Source organism: Lolium perenne, chromosome 2 (assembly GCF_019359855.2).
Source record: "Lolium perenne isolate Kyuss_39 chromosome 2, Kyuss_2.0, whole genome shotgun sequence".
Taxonomy (NCBI): domain Eukaryota; kingdom Viridiplantae; phylum Streptophyta; class Magnoliopsida; order Poales; family Poaceae; genus Lolium; species Lolium perenne.
In genome coordinates this window covers 5,684,454-5,706,813 of record NC_067245.2, presented here as the reverse complement: position 1 = coordinate 5,706,813, position 22,360 = coordinate 5,684,454, and the positions used below count along the sequence as shown (strand labels likewise).

General features: G+C 46.8%; 2 protein-coding genes and 1 non-coding gene across 3 annotated transcripts; 2 read left to right on the top strand and 1 right to left on the bottom strand.

The window, feature by feature from the left end:
* Positions 1-914: 914 nt before the first annotated feature.
* Positions 915-7,190, bottom strand: LOC127331001 (uncharacterized). Its single transcript, XM_051357092.2, has 2 exons — positions 5,271-7,190; positions 915-1,390 (listed from the first exon to the last, which is right to left on the bottom strand). Exons 1-2 carry the CDS (start codon positions 6,964-6,966, stop codon positions 1,170-1,172), a joined length of 1,917 nt encoding a protein of 638 aa, XP_051213052.2. The 5' UTR covers positions 6,967-7,190; the 3' UTR covers positions 915-1,169.
* Positions 7,191-8,972: 1,782 nt separating this feature from the next.
* On the top strand, positions 8,973-10,653 carry LOC127331000 (uncharacterized). Its single transcript, XR_011751275.1, has 2 exons — positions 8,973-9,214; positions 9,401-10,653. It is a non-coding gene; the product is annotated as an uncharacterized protein (transcript).
* LOC127328177 (uncharacterized) lies at positions 10,600-21,335 on the top strand. The gene is made up of 2 exons (XM_051354798.2): positions 10,600-11,238; positions 21,123-21,335. Exons 1-2 carry the CDS (start codon positions 10,600-10,602, stop codon positions 21,333-21,335), a joined length of 852 nt encoding a protein of 283 aa, XP_051210758.2.
* The last annotated feature ends 1,025 nt before the right edge of the window (positions 21,336-22,360 follow it).

Genomic DNA, 22,360 nt, shown 5'->3' with positions numbered 1-22,360 from the left:
TGTTCCGTGGCTCTGCTTCTTTACTACATTATTTGTGCTTCAATGTCTCCGGCGAGGTCTCCGGCGAAGTCTCCAGCGAGCTCCTCGTGTCTTTTTCTTTTTTTAGGCGAATCGTTTTGTGCTTCAATGAAGCAAAAGCGGGATATCTTTTGCTGCGACGAAGCATCGTCAGGATTTTGGCTGAAAGTGGACACGTGTCGATCAGGGAAACAAGAGACTGGAATTTTTTAGGCGAATCGTTTTTGTGCTTCAATGAAGCAAAAGCGGGATATTTTTTGCTGCGACGAAGCATCGTCAGGATTTTGGCTGAAAGTGGACACGTGTCAATCAGGGAAGCAGGAGGCTGGAAGGAGTTTATCCTCCGGAGGATTCTCAGCAGTGTCAATGTGTACGTGAGCAGAAAACCAGCATGGCCGTTTTTGTTGACAATAACATCCATTACATACACACGGGAGGTCATTAATAAAGAACGGTATGCATCAATTGATGCAGAGGCTAGACCGCTCTATTTAAAAAAACACGGAAAGGTGGGAACCGGCGTTCGATTTTCCGCGCGTGCGAAACAACGGCAAATCATGCCAAATGTTCGGCCGCTTGGTCTGGCCATCGTCGTTTTGGCGAAGGTGATGGCAGCAAAGTCGGTGGAATTGATCCGTACGTTTGGTGAAACACCACCCTAGCCCTTTTGCATCTGACGTCTGGGCCGGGGAAGAAACGCAGCGGAAGAGACAGAAAGCGACGGTGGGTCGGTGGCGCACGGTCGCGCGCATGTCGACTCAGAGTAAGCCTTGCACTGTTGCAAACATGCATGGTTCGTTCCGTGCGTGCGTGAAGCCGTGAACCCAGGGTGGGACATGCATGCATGGGCGTGAAGCGGCCGGCACCACTTTGTGAGCACTACAACGGTACTTTTTTAGATAACAGGCATACATGCCCAGTTCCATTTCATCTGAAACGAAACTTACAGATGTCAGGGTTCTTCCATATCTGAGTTTGTGCATCCAAAACTAGATCCTCTCACACCTCCCAAGAGGATACCTTCCTACCATTTCACATCAAGCAAAACCCAAAAACACGTCCAGGCATTTGACATTTCAACAGGAAAGAAACGAAAGCTAACAAAACAACAGTTTCTTATCAAGCCTCCGTCAGCCTCCGTCAGTTTCTTATCATTCGCACAGCTTCACTCTGATGTCTCCACGTGCCTCCGGCGTTCCCGGCCCAGTCATCTTCATCATAAGCTTCCTCTTCTTTAACGCCAGCCGATCCGAGGCATTTCCAAAGCCTTCTTCTCCAGCTTCTCGCACCAGCTCCCAATGGTTGGCCGCCAATTTTCCTTGCACAACGGCGTCCATTTCCTGAGAAGCCTGGCAATTCTCTTCCAGATTACCTGCAAACCAGTCCATGTTAGCTTTCCAAAATGTAGTTCATTTCTCATCTTCCACAAATTCCAAATGACAGCAGCAGAAATAACATTCAAAGCACCATTACTCTCATTACTAATCCAAAGTCTAGCCACCTGTTCGTAATTTCCTCCCATATCTCTGTTAACCAAACCAGAAATACAAGACCAAACCTCTCTAGCCACGTCACATTCAAAGAAACGATGGCACATGCTCTCTGGTTCACTACAAAAAAGGCATCTGGTATCCTGAATAGCCTGTCTTTTTGGCAAATTATCTCTAGTAAGGATTTTGTTATGAGAAACTAGCCATAAGAAAACCTGGACCCTAGGGGGTATATTTAGTTTCCAAACAGCGGGAACAAAGACTTGTTTTATTCCTCTGAAATTCACTACAGCATACAAGGACTGCGAGGAGTAAACTCCTGTAGAACTTAGTTTCCACACCATTTGGTCTGGTTCATCTGTCAGCTGCAGCTGCTGGACTATCGCTTTTTAGTTCTCCCCATTGCATCAATAACTTGTCATCAAAACATCTTCTGAAAGATAATCTGAGATCATTCCCATCCCAAATTTCTTTAATGGTTTTCGTTTGTTCATTACATATAATGTAAAGCTCCCAGAAGTGTATAGCTAGGCTAGTGCCCCCAAACCACTGGTCCTCCCAAAACTTAATGTTTTGACCATTACCAACCATCCACTGGTATCCAAACTTCGCAGCTGCGAACGCCCACATAACCCCCTTCCAAAAAGGAGATGCATTCATGTCTTTACAGGCAAGCAAGTTCGGCTGCTGCGTTTTATACTTGTACTGGATAATCTCTTTCCAAAGCTTATGGTCATCTAAATTAAACCTTTTCACCCAAGAAGAAAGTAAGGAAATATTCAGGTCCCTAATATTTGCAATACCCATCCCTCCAAACTCTTGTTTCATACTAACCAGATCCCAATGCGCTAGGTGATACTTATGGTGTCCTTCATAGTTATCCCACAAGCAATGGGCCATCTGTGAGTTAATCGTTGTTACCGCCCATTTCGGAAACTTCAAAACCGATAGAAGATAGATAGGTATACTTGCTAAACACGACCTGATTAGCACCAGCCTACTAGCATGATTCAAAAGTCTCCCTCTCCATCCGGCAATACGTTTAATAATACTATCAATTAGGGGCTGCAGATCTTGCTTACGAAGTTTACTAAAGTGTAGCGGCACACCCAGATATTTCAAAGGGAACTCGCTAACTTTGCACCCAAAAACTTGGGCTAACACATTCACTTCCTCTACTGGTACATTAATAGGTACCAGGTCACTCTTATTAAAATTAATTCGCATCCCAGACAAGTGTTCAAAGATAGAAAGTAACCATTTTAAGTTCTGCGCTTGGCTCACATCATTTTTCATGAAAAGAAGGGTATCATCCGCGTACTGCAGACTGAACACCCCTCCATCTCTAAACCTTTGTAACAAACCAGAAATCAAATTTTGCTGAGCAGCTTTAACTAACATCCGTGTAAACACGTCAGCCACAAAGTTAAACAGTAGCGGCGACAAGGGATCACCCTGTCTGAGCCCTTTACCCGTCAGGAAGTAATCACTTTCACAATCGTTAATGCGGACTCCCACCGACCCTCCTTGGACCAGGAATCTAATCTTATCGCACCATTTGGGGCTAAAGCCCCTTTGTTGTAACATCAGATCCAAAAAGGTCCAGTCAACTCTATCGTAAGCTTTCTCGTAGTCGAGTTTTAGCACTATGCCTTGTTCTTTTTTGCTATGTACGTCGTGAATAATTTCATGCGCCGTAACCACGCTTTCCAGAATATACCGCCCTTTAATAAAAGCCGTTTGATTAGGTGAGATAAGACGATTTGCTATCTCCCCTAGCCTGTTAGTACAGGCTTTGGAGAAAGCTTTGAAACTACAGTTAGTCAGTGCAATGGGCCTATATTTTTTTAAAGAGGTAGCATCTGCTTCTTTTGGAATCAAGGTAAGCATGGCAAAGTTAATCCTAAATAGATCCGCCTCATTTTTCTCAAAATCTCTAAAGAGATTGATCAGGTCCCCTTTAACCAGCTCCCAAAATTTTTGATAAAACAAAAAAGGAAAACCGTCCGGCCCCGGAGCTCCTTCGGCATAAGAGCCAAAGATAGCATCCTTGATTTCCTCTTCAGAGAAAGGTTGATCCAGCAACCTATTTTCTTCCTCTGTAACCAAATCATTAGGATCCCAAAAGGAATCATCTAATGTAATGTCCATCTTATCTTCTTTACCAAAAAGGTTTTTGTAAAAGTCAACTGCAATTTTTATCATATCCTTGTTTGAAACCACCTCAACCCCATCCTCACCTTGCAACGCTGCAATTTTATTCTTCCTTCTTCTTTGGTTGGCAACTGCATGGAAATAAGATGTATTTCTATCACCTTCCAGGATATCTTTCTCTCTAGCCCTTTGTCTTGCACTAATCTCCTCCATATAACATATTTTATTTAACTCAGCACTAATGTGCTTCATTCTACTATGTTCTTCTTCAGAAAGATTCTGAGTTTCAGACATTATATCCAAGCAATCATATTCCGCGATTAAGGATTGTTTATTCTTTTTTTGTTCAGCATTAATATTTATACTCCACCCTCTAAGATGTTTCCTTAATCTTCTCTGTTTATATTGCCACACATCAATGGCTTTGGTACCCGGACAAGGCTGATTCCAAGATTTACTAACCATATCAGTAAAGCCATCGATTTCCAGCCACCATTTTTCAAATCTAAAAGGTCTATTACTAAACACTTTATCCCCAACACTCAACAGCAAAGGAGTGTGGTCACTTCCAGGCCTGGCTAAAGCCACTACTGAAGTCGCAGGAAAATTCGCCTCCCAACAAGTTGAAACCAGAATTCTATCTAAGCTAGCCATAATAGGCACAGCCTGATTGTTTGACCATGTAAACCTCCTATTAGAGGTTTGCAGTTCCATTAATCCCGCTGCATTAATCCAGTCATTGAATTTGTTAGTCCATTTAAAATTTATGGCTCCATTATTTTTATCTTCAGATTTCCTTACCAGGTTAAAATTACCTCCAAAAACAATGGGCAGGCTATTGTTTAGGGTCAGAGATGATAGTTCATCTAAGAACTCCTGTTTATGCTCCTCATACGCCGTCCCATACACCGCAGCAAAGTTCCAAATAAATTTGTCTGTTTTATTTTTCAGCGAAACCATCACGCAATATTTCTTTTTGTACCAGGAAAAAATCTCAAACTTCCCTAGGTTAACACCCACCAAAATACCCCCAGCCGTACCAATTGCTGGAAGCCAATTCCACTCAAAATCGTGGAAATTGGCCAAAGATTTAAGACAGCCCGGACTAAAGTCCTCTTTCTTTGTCTCCGACAAGGCAATGATATCAGGACATGATTTTTTCAACGCATCATTAACCGCAGTAATCTTACCATCAGCGTTTAGGCCTCTTACATTCCATATTTCCGCATTAAACATCATCATCATAACTCTTTTTATAATTATTTTTCCTACCTCGCTTCCTAAATCTATAAGAAGATTCAGGGAAGTCAAATTTTTCATCATCTGCCATACTATCATCCGCATTATCAATGTATTTATCTTTTTCTTTTAAATTATCATCCATGGCATCCTCTAACGTATAATCAATGTCAGTTGGTAAAAAGATATCTGGTTGTTCATCTCTAAGCATTTCCATCCTTTTTTCCTCTAGCATTTTCATTCTATCTACATTACTGCTAATGCAATTATCACTCTCCCCCAAAGAAACATTAATCATTTTTGCCTTTTCTACTAAAGTAGAAGCAGGTATACTAGCAAAAGAATGCTTAAGAAGTTTTGAAGTTTTACCAGCTGGTTTCTCCAGGTTCTTGATCTCCAGTCGAGAGGTAGCCCTCTCCAACATCGATTTGCCATCTCTACTGATTCTCTCACTTTGTCTCACAGGCAGTACAGGTCCCCACTTATCTCTCTTCGTTTTCTTGGCCATCAACAACTTCGCTTCCATAGGGGTTGGATGGTTTTCATCCCAGCATGTCATAGGCTCATTGTTTTTCTTCTCAGCAACCTCAGCTTCGTCTTGGTTCATTGAATCCATGTCTCTTGCCTCATCCACTTGTCTTGTTATCATTGGCATCATTTCTAGAGCTTCTTCCTTGTTTGCAGCTTCAGTGATCTTTACCTCATTCATTCCAGCTGTTACCCCATCCATATTCCCAGCCTCTACCATCTCGTCATCATCCACTAGGCCAAAGTCCACCAGCGGTTGGAAACTATTTGAGTCAGGTACATTAATTATCACTGGACAACTTTTGGCCCCATGTCTCTTGTCATTTTTGCCAATCGACCCAAATTGCACTCCTGGAGTCTGAGTGTGTGAATCATCTCCACCTCCTTCATTCATATCCTCTAACTCATCAAAACCTTCTTGTCCATCTTCACAACCAGGGTCCTCACCATCAGGGTCATTGTCATCATTGTTACTATCATTTCCTCCATCTCCAGCTACCTTCTCCACCTCAAAGATAACCCAGTAGAATTTTTTCTTCATTACATATATCCTTTCTTCTGGGATCTTGTGTATGTCTTTCACGGCTAACTGCACTCTCACAACTTCATAGAAGGACTTGAAAATTGTTCCCCAGTCAACATCCAGGAGCAGCCCCAAGGTCTTCGCAATTTGAGCAATCACCTCCCAGGAAACCCATTTAGGAGGAATCCCTCTTATCTGGACCCAACAAGTTTTCAGTTCCCCAACGTCTGGTATATCGCCTTCCCATCCTATGATTTTGACTGTCACTCGCTCCATATCATTTCCTTCCTTAAGATTGATGGATGGAATATCCACCAGATCACTGATCTTCCTGTGTGGTGGGAATCTAACCAGAAATTTCTTCTCCTCTAGCTGCCGCACCTGCCATGGCCATTTTGCATCCCATGCCTCACACATCTTCACCTCCAACTCTTGCAGCGAAATCTTGCCATGAGTGACTTGAATTATCCCACAATTTTTCAGGTTTAGCCATTGTAAGGCACTGCTCTCCACCACATTAACATGGAAAAAACCGAGACCACTGTTCGCACTCCCGACATAATCCGCCATTGGAATTGGCTTGCCCCACAAACCGCAATTATTCATATGATGTCCAGGAATTCCACACATAAAGCAGACCTTCTCCTTGATACAGTTGCCAACATAGTGTCCCGGCTCACCGCAATTGTAGCAGACTACATTCCTATACCTCTCTTCCATCGGCTGGATTGGAGCAGCAGTATTCAGTACCTGTGTAGCACGGGGCAGGGGTGGTGGTGGTGGTGGTGGAGCCTGGGAACCACCCGCTCCCTGTCGACGCACCTGGTTCTGGGCGCCATTGGGCCTCCCCATCATCCCCCCGCGATTGTAGGCGCCGCCTCCCTGTGGCCGAGATGGAGCACCCCCACCCGGCGGACGGAGTGGAGCACCACCACCTGAGCGAGGTGGGACACCACCCCTCCCTGGCCCGCCGCCACCTCCTCCCGGCATCCTCGCTCCTCCTCTCCCCTGCATCGGAAACCTTCTGGCGATCTCTGCGTACGTCGCCCTGCCCTTGGACACACCCCAGATGTCTGACGAGAAGCTGATTTCTGTAGGTGTATGTAGTCTCAGATCGGCACAGCTTGCCGGAAAGCACTCCGCGGCGGTAAATCGACGGGAGGCTAGCAGATCGCGGCGGATCCAGACGGGAGCGGTGTGGCGGCGTTTGGCTAGAACCCTAGCCCCCCGCTGTTGAGGAGAGGGGACAATCCACAACTGTCCAAAGTATTCCTCAATTACCTCATCCTCATCTCGTGCTGGGACCCGCTTGCCATTGGAAGGAGCTCCATCAATGGCGGGGATCGGGCCAGGTGTCCTCAATCCCATGGTGAGCAACTCCTCCCCATCCCGCACATGATGTCGCTCTGGAGGGTGCGCATGGCACGATGTGCTCGACGGTGTGCCAAACAGGCGCCGTGCCGTCCTAGCAGACGGCCTCGCCGGCGTGGTACGATCACCGGCGACGGGCGAAGGGAATGGCCGCACCGGAGAGGACGGCCTCATCCGCACCGGAGAGCCGTTCATTTTCTTCTGCTAAAACTACAACGGTACTTAGATTAGATTAGATTAGAGTGTCGGTAAAGATAAAGCACTTTTTTACGATAAAAAGATAAAAGCACTTTTAAGCCACTTTGGTCCCTGCTGCATCAATTTAGGGGCTGCTACATGCGGCCACCGCCGCCGCTTCAAGGCCAGCAGAGGGTTGCTCCAATATGCCGGTGCCGGAGCTGCAACCGGCTAACGCCGCTGCTAAGTCTACCAAGTGTGATGGGTTGTATCGGTATGTATTGACTACACTAATCTATACTATTATATTGGAGTTGGTTGTTTGTCATCACACGCGTTTGATGGTGTCGTCATTGAAAGCATCATGTCCATCCAATCTAAATTGACGGTTTCCACTTCGTCTGATATAATTTCATCACAATTATACTATCATCAATTAGCGGTATCAATCTTAGTATTAAATGAGAGTGCAATATAGTCACAATCAAGGAAATAATCAGCCCAATACAATACCAATCAGACCGTCATAATCAAGGATTTTTTTTTGGAAAGCCAACCTCCCTGTAATAATCAAGGATTTCATTTGACGATGACAGAGTTGTTCCTTCGTGGCAGCTCCACCCCCAGGCTGAACTCGAGGATGGCCGTCTCGGTAGGCATGCGGCGTGTCCATGATGGTGGTCGTGCCGTCCTCGCTGCGGATGACCTCGGAGCCAGTGCACTAGAAGATGCCCTCCAACAGCAGCTTCCCGAATACCTCCCATAGCATTGTGGAGTTGAGCTTCTCCAAGTCCTTGGCTGTGCTCATAGTGATCACCGCGCGAGCCGCCTTGACCTTCTCGCCAACCCTGTGAATGTCGCTTGCTGACCCCATGGTCTTGCACGCGGAGAGGTGCCGAACGATCATCCTCTCTTGTATGAGCATCTTCATGGCGAACACCAGGTGGAGCGTCACAGCGAGCGGCTCACGGCCTGCCATGTTCGTTATTTGCTTGTCGCATTTATAACAAGACCACGACCTCTTGCCCTTGGAGTCGACATGATCCACTTCTTCAACTTTCCTTCACCCGTGACGCAAGTTGACGTCGATGAAGGATCATCCGACTCACTGTACAGGTTTCAAAAAAAAAAAAAAAAAGGATCATCCGACTCCACCGTTGTGCAACTTAACGGCGAAGCCCCACACCTTGCCTCTGATACAAATTGTTAGCTTTTCTGAAAGATTGACCACACGGTCTCCAAGCAACTCGACAGGTCCGGCAGCAACACAACTCGTCGTATACGTGTAACCATGGGCGGCGGCAGGTGTATGCAGGTGTATGCAATTGAATACCCATGATTTGGGCAGAAAAAAAATTAAGTACAGGGATTGAGGGATATGTGGCCCGTTAGCCCAAGTGCCCAACCCAACCTCACGTTGTGCTCTCTCAGTCACGATTCGTTCGCTCCCCAGGAAAAAAAGAAGTCAGGATTCGTTTGCACGAAGCCACGAACAGAGCAGACGCAGTCACGAGAGAAGAGACAGACGGGCGGGCGGCGGCAACCCTAGCTCGATTCCGGTCGAGCCAAGCGGCGGCGGGCCGGCGGCGTGGCGCGGCGCGGCTAGCAACAGCGGGCGGCGGCCGGCGAACCAGCAACCGCGGCGCGGCGAACGGCCACCAGCGAGCGGCGATTCGGCGACGCGATGTCCAGTAAAAGCCACGGCAAGGGAAAGGTAATATTTAGACTTCATTTTCTCTCTATTTCTTCAGATTTCGGTCTAGATTTAGCCTTTAGGCCTTGTTTTAGGATATTGCTGCTAGATGCACATTTAGTTGCTAGTTTTAGGATATTGCTGCTAGATGCAAGTTCCTAATTTGAGTAATTTCCTCAAATTTCATTTGTTTCATTTGTAATGTAGATGAAAAGGAAAAGTGCTGCTGACAGTACCATATTTACAATGTGGGGAAAAGCTTCAAAAGCAAAAAAGATTGATGAAAGATCAACACCTAGTCAGCCCGAGAGTAGTTTGCAATTGGTTCTATTTCAAGCACCGGATGTAGGACTTGAACCGGAGAGCAGCGGCGCAAACCCAGTCCCAATTATGGTAGATAATGAAGAAATTGATGAAGATGATGATGAACCAACACAAGCTGATTTGGGGGCACTTGAACATGATCCTGGGAAGCGAATTCCAATCTCAAGGTATGCTGTGAATGATCAAGATAGAGTGAGGAGGAGATACATTGAACTGGGGCCATGTCAACCAAAGAACCATAAGTTCAAGGTTACAAATAAAAGTGGAATGGACCGTCGCTTTTGCCATTCTTGGTTTAAAGAATTTCCATGGATTGAGTATAGTGTAGAAAAAGATGCAGCTTTCTGCTTTGTTTGCTACTTGTTCAAGGATAGAACAAAAAGTCCGGGTGGAGATTCATTTGTAAAGAATGGGTTTAGGAACTGGAACATGAAAAAAAGATTGCTGAAACATGAAGGTCAGGTTAGTAGTGCTCATTGTGAAGCTCAAGAGAAATACAATATGTTCACTACACCGTTCGCATCAATCCGGGAGTCTCTTGCTGCGAACACCTCCCAATACAAGGCTTTGTATCTGCACATAACTGCAAGGTGATTCACCATGATGTACAACAAGAGCTGATAAAATGTTGTGCACAAGAGACTACAAAACGAGTCATTGAAGAGCTTGATGGTGGTCAGTTTGCCATACTTGCAGATGAGTCTAGTGATGTGTATCAGAATGAACAGCTGGCTATTTGTTTGCGTTTTGTTGATAAGAAAGGAAGGGCAGTTGTCAGATTTCTTGGTGTTGTTCATGTTGAAGATACTACCTCTTTGACACTTAAGTCTGCAATTCAGCAAATGCTAATGAAGTACAATCTGACCTTTGCAATGGTGCGTGGGCAAGGATACGATGGAGCTAGCAACATGAAAGGTAATGCTAATGGCCTGAAAAAACTGATCATGGATGAGTCTCCTTCTGCCTACTATGTTCATTGTTTTGCCCATCAACTACAACTAACTCTGGTTGCTGTTGCTAAGGAGAGTGGTGATTGTACTTGGTTCTTTCAACAACTTGCAAACTTGTTAAATGTTCTTGGCATGTCTTGCAAGAAGATGAGGATGCTTCGGATTGCTCAAGCCGAAGAACTGATAGCTGCATTGGATTTGGAAGAAGTGGAAACAGGGACTGGGCAGAATCAGGAAATGGGTTTGGGAAGGCCATGTGACACACGCTGGGGCTCTCACTTCAGAACTGTGAACCGTGTCCTATCAAATTATGCTGCAATAAAACGAGTCCTTAGGAAGATTGGAGACGAATACCATGGCGCAGAGGCTCAAGCGGCTCTAACTGTGGAGACATCCTTTGTGTCATTTGAGTTTGTTTTCATGGCACACTTGATGCAGGAAATCTTTGGATACACAGATGATTTGAGCAGAGCTTTGCAAATGAAAGAGCAAGATATAGTTCATGCTATTGAGCTAGTTGATTGCACAAAGTTTTACTTGCAGGCATTGAGGTCTGATCCTGGATGGGACGATTTTCTTGTAACGGTAACATCTTTCTGTACAAAGCATAGGGTCAAAGTTGTTGATATGAATGCTCGTTACGATCCAGTTGGGCGACCTAGAAGAGTTGGTATCCATAACGGTGCAGATAATTACCATCGCTTCCATGTTGATATGTATGTGAGTGTCATTGATAGGCAGATTTCTGAGCTGAATGGCAGATTTGATGAGGTAAACACTGAGTTACTTACTTGCATGGTAGCATTCTGTCCACTTCGTGCATTTGCTGCCTATGATAAAAAGAAGTTGGTTAATCTTGCTTCAAAGTTTTATGCTACTGATTTCTCAAGTGATGAACTAGCAAGACTTCCCTGGCAATTAGACATGTATATTTGTCATGTGCGCAGAGATGGAAGGTTTACAAACTTGAAGAGTATAATTGAACTTTCAGCTATGCTTGTGGAGACAAACAAACATCAACAATACTTTCTTGTTTACAAGCTTCTTAAGTTGGTACTGATTTTGCCGGTAGCTACTGCTAGTGTTGAAAGGGTATTCTCCTCAATGAACTATGTGAAGAATAAGCTAAGGAACAAAATGAGTGATGAATATTTGAACAATGCTTTGGTTACATTTGTTGAGAGAGATTTCTTCAGTCAAGTGAAGGATGAAGATGTCATCAAAATCTTCCAACAAGGCGATCGCAGAGTTACATGGTAATAGGATCAATTATTCTATCAAGAAAAGGTACTGCTTGTATGCCTCAGTGCAAATGTTTAGTTGTATTTATTGATAATTACTATGGATTTATGGTTTTATGAACTTATCTATTTTGTGCTGTTATTTGACTAAAATAGTGCTGGCACTAGTGAATCTGTGGCCATATGTCATATATATATACTATATAGCTTTTATTTTGTTCACATTGAGCTTTGAGCTTTTTTTGGGGGAGGGAAATGAATACCCTTCACCCAATTCCTGGAGCCGCCGTTGCGTGTAACACAACTTTCCGTATACGACTACATGGAACTTTGATCACGATGAAAACGCAAGAACGTGATTTCCTTTATCCGTTGTGATATCTTGATGACGTTAACGCAAACGGCTAGGACCAGCACACACGCAACAAACGAAATTACAAACACGCAACGAAGGCAACAACAAATTGATAGCCAAAGGGACGTGCCGTGCCTTGTAGTGTTTCTTTATTGCTTTTCATTTTTCTGGTACTTACAACTCGATGACCACCACTACATATATAGGTGCAGCCAAGACTTAAAAGCTGACTCGTTCTAGGACAAACTAACCGACCTTGACCAAAACATGTAATACCTGCACGACCTAACCTCCTACTACTAGCACACAAGTACACAACGTATTTAGGAAAAAAAAAGCTCAAATCAGCTAGCTTCTGCTAGGACACGGGATGCAAACTTTCCAAAACTAAAACTAGTACTACCTAGTTTGGATTATTTCCAACACACGATTCCAAATGAAACCATTTGATTATTACAGTTGGGGTCGGCTTTCCAAAAAAAATCCTTGATTATGACCGATCTGATTGGTATTGTATTGAGCTGATTATTTCCATGATTGTGACCATACTGCACTCTCATTTAATACTAAGGATTGATACCGCTGATCGATGATGCTACCGTTGTTACGAAATTAGATCGGACGGCAAAGCGGAAACCGTCAATTTAGATTGGAGGCACACATCATGCTTTCAATGCCGACACCATCAAGCGAGTTTGACGACAAAGGGCCAACTCTAATATAATAGTGTAGACTATCTGTTATCACCGGAATTTGACCGAGTCAGAGGTGGGCCGCGATCAAGATGGAGATTGAGGAATATACATCGAAGAAATACGTGAATCGGCCTTTGTATGCAAAGTTTGGGCTAGTTAGCCCGTGTATCTGTAACATAGTAGGATACGTGTCGGTTAGGTAGAGTTTGCCTCGTGCACGGTTGGGATTATTCCCACGTTAGAAAGTCCCTTGGACTATAAATATGTATCTAGGGTTTATGAAATAAACAACAACCAACGTTCAACCACAAATCAATCTCGGCGCATCGCCAACTCCTTCGTCTCGAGGGTTTCTACCAGTAAGCATCATGCTGCCTAGATCGCATCTTGCGATCTAGGCAGCACAAGCTTCTTGTTGTTCATGCGTTGCTCGTACTGAAGCCTTTTTGATGGCGAGCAACGTAGTTATCTTAGATGTGTTAGGGTAAGCATTGTTCTTCGTATCATATGCTGTCGTAGTGCAACCCTTGCATATCTAGCCGCCCTTGCACCCATCTTAGGTGTAGGGGCGGCACCCCGCTTGATCATTATTTAGTAGATCCGATCCGTTACGGTTGCTCCTTGTTCTTCAAGGATTAGTTTAATATCTGCAATAGTTAGGCCTTACAAAGGGTTGGAGGATCCAGCGGCACGTAGGGTGTCGTTTGCTAGTCCTAGACAGGATGTTCCGGGGATCAACCTCGTGTTGGTTTTTAGGCCCTATCTAGGATCGGCTTACGATCACCGTGCGTGGCCGCGAGGCCCAATCGTGAGTAGGATGATCCGATTATGCGGTGAAAACCCCAAATCGTCGTAGGTCGTTTTAGCTTTATCTTGATCAAGCAGGACCACCATATATTCGTGCACCTCGTACGAATCATGGGTGGATCGGCTCCTTGAGCCGATTCACAGGATAACCTGAGAGCCGATCGAGGCTCGTATTTAATGTTTACGTGTATGCCATGCAGGAACTAAGCGAGGCATCTCCATCACCTTCCTGACCAGGTATAGGTCAGGTGGCACGCCCTTGCACCAGCATCGGACGTGCGTACCAGAGGCTTTGCGGGCCGTCGCTCGGAGGGACCAGGGCCAGCCGCAGCCCTAAGTTGTTCCCGGCTCTACTGTGTTGCCCGTCGATGCTCGCCAGTGGGTTTCTGACGTCAACACATTCTGGCACGCCCGGTGGGACAGGCTTCGACATCAACCACATCGCCATCTACATCTGAGATGGCGGACGGCACGCCAGTCACGTACGAGGATCTGACCGACGAGCTCAAGAAGAAGTATGACGAGGTCAAAGCAATCCTCGAAGCCGACCTCATCGGCTCTTTTCACAGAACCCGTTCACATGGCATCAGATGGAAGGGGTTCTCGCCTGACGGTGCGCTCGATGGAATAGACCTATCCGCCCCATCGGAAGAACGCACCAGGTCCCTGCGGCAAGAGATCAACTACATGGTAGCTCACTCGCTACACCGCCACTCTGAGAACCTAGTGAACACTTTGGAGCGTGTCGCTCTTCGGGTGATCCAGGAGATCATGAGGCACCAGTACTCACCGTCAGGACCAGCTCTCGGGACACATCAAGGAGAGTTGCCACTCCAGTCCCGTCCACCGTTGCCATTTGCGTTGGCAGCACCAGAAGTGCCGAACTCACCGGCATTCGTCGTCTACAAGATCGGTGGTGACCCTAGTGACTGCCAGTTCTTGCATGAGGCGCCTAAGGAGATCCCTCACGGGTACATGTTCACATACGTGCCAGACTGCGGTAACTGGGCGCTCACAAACCAGGCCGCAACATCAGGGACTTCTGGAAAAACAGGAGGAACGTCAGCAACAGATCTTGAGAAGCAGACGTGGCTAACTAAGTACGCCACTCCGACGAACCTCCAGAGCCCAGCTCCTGCAGTTGGCTCAGAGCTGGAAAAGCAAGCATGGCTGGCTAAGTACGCCACCCCGGCGAATCTTCAGAGTTCGACTCCTGCAGCCAGCACCGCGGATCAAATCAGTACCATACTAAGAGACCAGTTCGGCATGGTGCCGAAAAGGAGGGCAATTGGCTATTCCAAGCCGTACCCCGATGAGTACGAGTTGATCCCGTTACCACCCAAATATCGGCTCCCTGATTTCTCCAAATTCAGCGGATCAGATGGTTCCAGCTCCATCGAGCATGTGAGCCGATATTTGGCACAGCTAGGAACGGCCTCAGCGTCGGATCCACTACGCGTGAGGTTCTTCGCACAGTCCCTCACGGGATCGGCTTTCGGGTGGTACACTTCGTTGCCACCAGACTCGATCCGGACTTGGAAGCAGTTGAAAGAACAGTTCCACATGCAGTTTCACTCAGAAGCTCCCGAGTCTGGCCTTGCCGATCTAGCACAGATACGACAGAAGCGTGGAGAAATTGTGGCAGAATATATCCAGCGCTTCAGGAATCTGAGGAACCGATGTTATTCGGCTCGTGTGACTAAAAAAGAAGCAGTCGAGTTGGCAGTGGTGGGCCTTGCCTCACAAATCAAGGACATGGCCTCCCAAGCAGACTATCCTTCACTGGCGCACATGGTTCAGAAACTGTCAGCATATGAACAGCGCCACCCGGACTTGTACCAGGACAAATTCAAGCGTGCAGTAGTCCTGGTCGAGGCAGAGGAAGACGAAGTTTCTGCGGGGGATCAAGAGGTAGCAGTGGCTGAATGGACTCGGGGGGCAACCCCCGTGTCCTGCAAATGGGTAAAGCCACCAGGCCCGCCCAGGGGGTTTGATTTTGACGTGACCAAAACTGAGCAAATCTTCGACCTCTTACTCAAGGAGAAGCAGTTGAAGATACCCGAAGGTCTCAAATTCCCCACAGTACAGGAGCTGAACGGAAAGCCATACTGCAAATGGCATAACTCGCTCTCTCATGCCACCAACGACTGCAGGGTGTGGCGTCAGCAGATCCAAATGGCGATAGAACAAGGACGTCTGATTTTCAACCAGTACGCCATGAAGGTCGACACCCACCCCTTCCCCGCCGTTAACATGGTGGAATGCACTTACCCTGAAGGTTGCCAGCCAGGATCCTCGTTCAGCATCAACATGGTAGGACTTGGACACCACGCTGGCAAGGATGGAGACAAGGGCAGCTGCTCTCGTAGCAAGGACACAGAGGAGGCCGCTCCACGCAATCGGCTCCGTCACGATGGCAAGCGCTACGTCACAGAGGGAGAAGTGAAGAACATAAGATATCAGCGACCCCTCTCTGATCACCTCCTCAACAAGTATGTGAGTCGGTATGACCAACGCCGACGATCCAGCGATGATGATGAAAGAGATCGTCTGGCTAGAGAAGCCAGAAGACATCGTCGGCATGATCGCGACGAGGAGGAGTACGAGCGCCGTGCCAAGGAAAAGTCAAGGGAGTGAGACGACGAGGACAGGCACTGGGACTGTCCCTTCTTCAGACACTGCTGGGATTCAGGAATGAGCCGATTGCCTACAATCGGCAATTGCCCAGAATGCAACCAGAAGAAGAAGGAGGCAGCCAACGTGTCCGTGTTCCAACGCTTAGGGCCTCTCCCGCCTCGGAACAAACACGCTGAGTCCCCTCGGTTGGAAGATCTCGAGGATTTGGAAGACGAGGGAGAAGAAGAAGAAGACAGGTACCACCGGCCAAGGTGGTGCCCTGATGGACTCAGCCGCTCCCAAAAGCGTAGGGTTCAGCGACTGCGTGGCTTGGAAGAAGCCGAAAGGTTATATCTGCACACGCTAAGGAAGGCGCGGCCTGATCTGGCCGCGAAAATTCAGCGAACCCTGGACGAAGAGGGTCGACCACAAAAAATGGAGTGGCGCCCCAAGCAAAGGAAAGCCGATGATGAAACATCGGCTGGCACAAACATGGTGTTTATCCTTCCTTCGGAGTTCAGCGCTCCAGGATTAGACGAGGCACCTGTGGCACAACTTGACTGTGGCCCACGGCCGGTTATCTTTGAGAAGCCACGAGAAAGAAGCTACAGACATCTGAAGGCCCTATACTTGCGAGGTTATATCGATGGGAGGCCTGTCAATAAGATGCTGGTGGACACCGGAGCGGCAGTCAACATTATGCCATACTATATGCTACGGAGGTTGGGACGCTCTAGCTCAGATCTGATCAAGACCAACGTGACATTGAGCGATTTCAACGGCCAAGCATCTGACGCACAAGGTGTTCTGAATGTGGATCTGACCATAGGAAGGAAAACTATCCCTACGATGTTTTTCATCGTCGATAGCAAGAGCACTTATGCTGTTCTGCTAGGAAGAGATTGGATCCACGCCAACTGTTGCATTCCCTCCACGATGCACCAGTGCGTAATACAGTGGGATGGAGATGAGGTAGAGGTCGTCCAGGCCGATGACTCAGCCGAGATTTCAACGGCTGGCATGAATGCTTGGGAAGCAGCAGGCCAAGAGCCACTCTCAGGTATCAATTTGGACGACTGCGAGCGCATTGACGTGACGAAGGGCAAGGTTAGGCTAGTCTTATCCACTGGCCTGACCGAGTAACAAGAGCAAACCAATGAGCAAACGTGGCGAGGCTGATCCTTGTGATCGGCCCCAAAAATCTATGAAGGAAAATTACAAAACCTTCATTGAGCGCTTCGATCAATATGGAGGCCGATTCCAGCAATCGGCCAAAATTATCTTCACTACAGGTTCTGCTTATGTTCAACATCGATTTATTGGGCAGCGGTCACGTCGGCGGATGAGAGTCAACACGAAACCTAACGGAGCCGACGTGCAAATACAGTGCCTTGGCTAACCACAAAGCCGATATCTGCAGTTCCCTGACAGATTCGGCTCGGGGGGCATCTAATCAGATGAACAGGTAGATGAACATGTGTGCAGTGAAACATTGGGGGCCGATAGAAAACATCGGCCAGTAAAATTTTTTTTTTCTCACGATGGATATGCAGCCGATGCAAGTACATCGACTTTAGAACTGAGAAACAAAGCCGATGCACAGCCATCGACTCTAGTATGACTATGCAGGATCGACTGTATGTTCAAAGCGCGGATCTTCACCAAGTCTAGTTCTGCTGTGGGATCTTATGTTCCCTCGAGGGAGTAAACAATGAGAGCTTCCTCAGCTGCCTTGAGCCGATCCTGGCGCCTGAACCTTCTCGTCAAGGATTTTCAACCCTTTATGCCAGTTCGGCAGTGCTGTCAGAAGAAATATATCGGCTTTCAAGGGAAGAAAGGTGATCGGCTCTGGTGCTACTATCTCAGCTACGCTTGTAGGACTTCTGCATAGCGGTTGTCTTAATTGCCTGAGTTCGAGGCCCTTGACCTGATTTGTGCATCCTCACCGATGTTCTCGCCATGACTAAGGCTCGGGGGGCAGCTGGCCCGGTAGATGCTCTGTCTAGGAGCCGATTGAGATGTCATCGGCTGATCCTTCCTTGCAACCTTCTTCACGAAATGATGAGTGCTCGCAGAAGAGGATCGCCGGAACTGGTGGGAGAAATTTAAGGGCTCTCCTGAAGACTCCACATTATCTACCAGATAGAAAATCATCAGTTGAAGGATTGAAGGATGGATCGTAAAGGACCGATGTGTTGCTATCGGTTCGTTAAGCATTGGCTAAGGGGATAAATCGGCAAGATCAGTTGAGGGGAAATCGGCTAAATTGGCTCAAAGGAAATCGGCTAAATTGGCTCAAAGGAAATCGGCAAAATCAAATTGGGGAAATTCTTTATTGATAAACAAGATTTCTTACATAAAGAGCTGGTTGCTCCCAAAAGGAGGTACTAGGGGATACATTGCCCCGTCTACTACTACTGATCCTATGCTAATGGTCCTATCTACGGGCCGTCACTGCCCTCGTCATCGCCATCGTCGCCGCTGTCGGCGCTACTCCCGGCGGGCTCGTCGTCGCTGCTCCAGCGGCCGCCGACCGGACCTTCGTTGTCCTCGTCTTCCTCATCAGCGTCGTCATCGTCGCTGTCGAAGTCGCTGAGGTTCCCCGGCCAGGGGCAGAAACGCTTGGCCGGCGGCTCGTCGGAGGGGGTGTCGTCCTCCTCCTCCTCCTCCTTTTTCTCCTCCTCCTCCTCCTCGGGAGAGGAGAAGTCGTCGCAGGAGAAGCGATCATCGTCGCTCTCCTCCTCCGACTCCCCGTCGGCGAGGAAGCGGAGGTCGCTTTCCCCGTCGGTCAGGGACTTGTCGTCCTCGGACCAGATGGAGAAGTCATGGCTAGACTCCTCCCGGGCCTCAATGGCAAGGCGGGTGTTGGCCGCATGGACCTCCGCCGGGTTCGGCTCCGGCGTCGGCTCACGGGAAGAAGAGGACTGGGTGGAAAGGTCCGATGAGACAGAGGAGGAAGAAGACATGGTGGCGCAGGAGGGCTTTTGGAGTGCTAATGCGAAGGAGATGCGGAAGTAAACTGTTCGGAGCGGTTAAATAAAAGGGGATATAGTGGAAATTCAATGCCACAGCAGTTTCCGAGGAAGTGGTGCCTAAAAAGAAAAAAAACTGCCAGGTCACGCGGAGAAGTTGAGAAGGCAAGGCATCATGATGAAGGATACTGCGACGGTTCTGCCACGACATGACCCGATGAAGAAAAAGCAAGTGATTTTGGAATTATCAATTCCAAAACCAGGGGGGCATGTGTTATCACCGGAATTTGACCGAGTCAGAGGTGGGCCGCGATCAAGATGGAGATTGAGGAATATACATCGAAGAAATACGTGAATCGGCCTTTGTATGCAAAGTTTGGGCTAGTTAGCCCGTGTATCTGTAACATAGTAGGATACGTGTCGGTTAGGTAGAGTTTGCCTCGTGCACGGTTGGGATTATTCCCACGTTAGAAAGTCCCTTGGACTATAAATATGTATCTAGGGTTTATGAAATAAACAACAACCAACGTTCAACCACAAATCAATCTCGGCGCATCGCCAACTCCTTCGTCTCGAGGGTTTCTACCAGTAAGCATCATGCTGCCTAGATCGCATCTTGCGATCTAGGCAGCACAAGCTTTTTGTTGTTCATGCGTTGCTCGTACTGAAGCCTTTTTGATGGCGAGCAACGCAGTTATCTTAGATGTGTTAGGGTTAGCATTGTTCTTCGTATCATATGCTGTCGTAGTGCAACCCTTGCATATCTAGCCGCCCTTACACCCATCTTAGGTGTAGGGGCGGCACCCCGCTTGATCATTATTTAGTAGATCCGATCCGTTACGGTTGCTCCTTGTTCTTCAAGGATTAGTTTAATATCTGCAATAGTTAGGCCTTACAAAGGGTTGGAGGATCCAGCGGCACGTAGGGTGTCGTTTGCTAGTCCTAGACAGGATATTCCGGGGATCAACCTCGTGTTGGTTTTTAGGCCCTATCTAGGATCGGCTTACGATCACCATGCGTGGCCGCGAGGCCCAATCGTGAGTAGGATGATCCGATTATGCGGTGAAAACCCCAAATCGTCGTAGGTCGTTTTAGCTTTATCTTGATCAAGCAGGACCACCATATATTCGTGCACCTCGTACGAATCATGGGTGGATCGGCTCCTTGAGCCGATTCACAGGATAACCTGAGAGCCGATCGAGGCTCGTATTTAATGTTTACGTTTATGCCATGCAGGAACTAAGCGAGGCATCTCCATCACCTTCCTGACCAGGTATAGGTCAGGTGGCACGCCCTTGCACCAGCATCGGACGTACGTACCAGAGGCTTTGCGGGCCGTCGCTCGGAGGGACCAGGGCCAGCCGCAACCCTAAGTTGTTCCCGGCTCTACTGTGTTGCCCGTCGCTGCTCGCCAGTGGGTTTCTGACGTCAACACTATCTAACCTCTTTCCATTTGATCGATCTTTTGGAAAACTTGGCTAATGCATCAATCTTATATTGATAACTGTGTTTAAAAAAGAATGATTGAAAGGAATAAAAGTGATTTTATTGATAAATAAATGTCTTGTGTATATATACCCTAGCTATGAGCAGGTCGCCTTTGAGGCAGTTTTACAAGTGAGGCGGTTGTATAAAATTAGTTAGCCTGATTCTGAAGCTAGCTAGTAATTCCTAACAATATATGTGTTTGTGCCATAAGAATAGGCCATCAGGTTAGTGCGTGCGTGCATGGCATGCAGTAGTGGAGTTTGTGGTGTGAGTACATGCTGCCAAGGATGATAGCGCGCGAGTACAGTCTATTTAAAGGGTTGTATGCGTGCTCATCTGAACAAAGGAGTATAGACAGAAAAGGAAACATGCACCAGGCTGATGTGAGACAGTCCGGCACCAGACTCCAGGGTCTCCCTTGTTCTTGTGAGTTGAGAGGTTGAAGAAAGAGGCTGTGTCGTGTGAGAGTTGGACGCACTAGATCATGCTCCGGCTAATAAGGCTCACAGTGCCCGCGCTCTCCGGCGCCGCCGCACTCGCCGACGACGCTCTTTTGATCGCGGTGGTCATCATGTGCCTGCCCATGCCGGTCCTCGAGGTCTCTGGCACCACCACGGGCATCACCGTAGATGCCGCGGATGACGATGCTAGGGCTGACGAGAACGTGACGCCGTACGCACAGATAAAATTCTAAAAAAAAACACACGTCATAGAAGTAAACATGATGAAATTCAAAGAAAAACACAATGAAGAAGAACATGGCAAAGAACCGCGCCACGTGTCCTATATAGGAATAATCCATGTGGTTAGTGCATGCCATGCAGTTGTGGAGTGATAATGCTTGTACTTTTACTTTTACTTACGGGAAATGATTTAGAAGATGAGGTGGGGGATTGATGCTCAGCCACGGAAACCCTGTTTTCTACTAGTGTAGTAATATTTTTTACCGGATAAAAGGGGGACATGATATCTAGCATTTTCTTCCAAATTATCGCTAAAAGTAAGATTGACCAATGACGTTTGTACGAAAAGTAACATAACTATTGGAAGTTCATCGTGGATATAGTATTTTCATGAAGAAAAGATGCCAGTATGGAGAAAAACACCGGATAATTGTAGGACAGAGTTGCGGTGTCCGGAGCGATGAAAACGTGCACCGGTTGAAAGATGTGATATATGATAGAGCAAGTTTTTAGCAAAGATACCGGAAAAGAGGAAAGTAGCATTTTCATGGATTAAAAGAGGCGTCAGAAAGGATAAAAAAATATAGGTACTTACCGCCTCTCTAAATAGCTAACGCGATAAGTTACTACGGAAGTTGAATATTTCTACAGATAAATTACTTTAAAACATACAAACAATTTGTTTTAAATCAATACTAGTTCTTTTAGAAATATTTTGAAAAAAATGGAGCACTTCATACACGTCAACAGTGTCCAAACGCATGAGGTTCAAGCAAAAGACTTTAGCTTACTATAAATTATTTTAGAAAAATCAATATTAATTTTTAAAAATTAAAAAATGGAGTACTGTTCATGCGCGTGAACAATGTCCATGCACATAAGGTTCAAACAAAAGTCTTTAGCTTTTATATGTAGTATATATTTTTGCATAGAAAAATGTTGCTCAAAGGCTGCTGGAGATCAAGTTTATCCCAGCAGGGATGCACACGACATTTGGATGCTTTTAGATACAATCTTAACTTAGCTAAGTTGTGGT

Coding starts and splice junctions, on each gene's coding strand:
- LOC127331001 (XM_051357092.2), bottom strand. CDS start 6,966: ATGCAGGGGAGAGGAGGAGCGAGGATGCCGGGAGGAGGTGGCGGCGGG. Junction 1,391..5,270: donor GAACCTGGAGAAACCAGCTG/GTAAAACTTCAA, acceptor ACTGGTTTGCAG/GTAATCTGGAAGAGAATTGC.
- LOC127328177 (XM_051354798.2), top strand. CDS start 10,600: ATGTCTTGCAAGAAGATGAGGATGCTTCGGATTGCTCAAGCCGAAGAA. Junction 11,239..21,122: donor TGAATGGCAGATTTGATGAG/GTAAACACTGAG, acceptor TGGACGCACTAG/ATCATGCTCCGGCTAATAAG.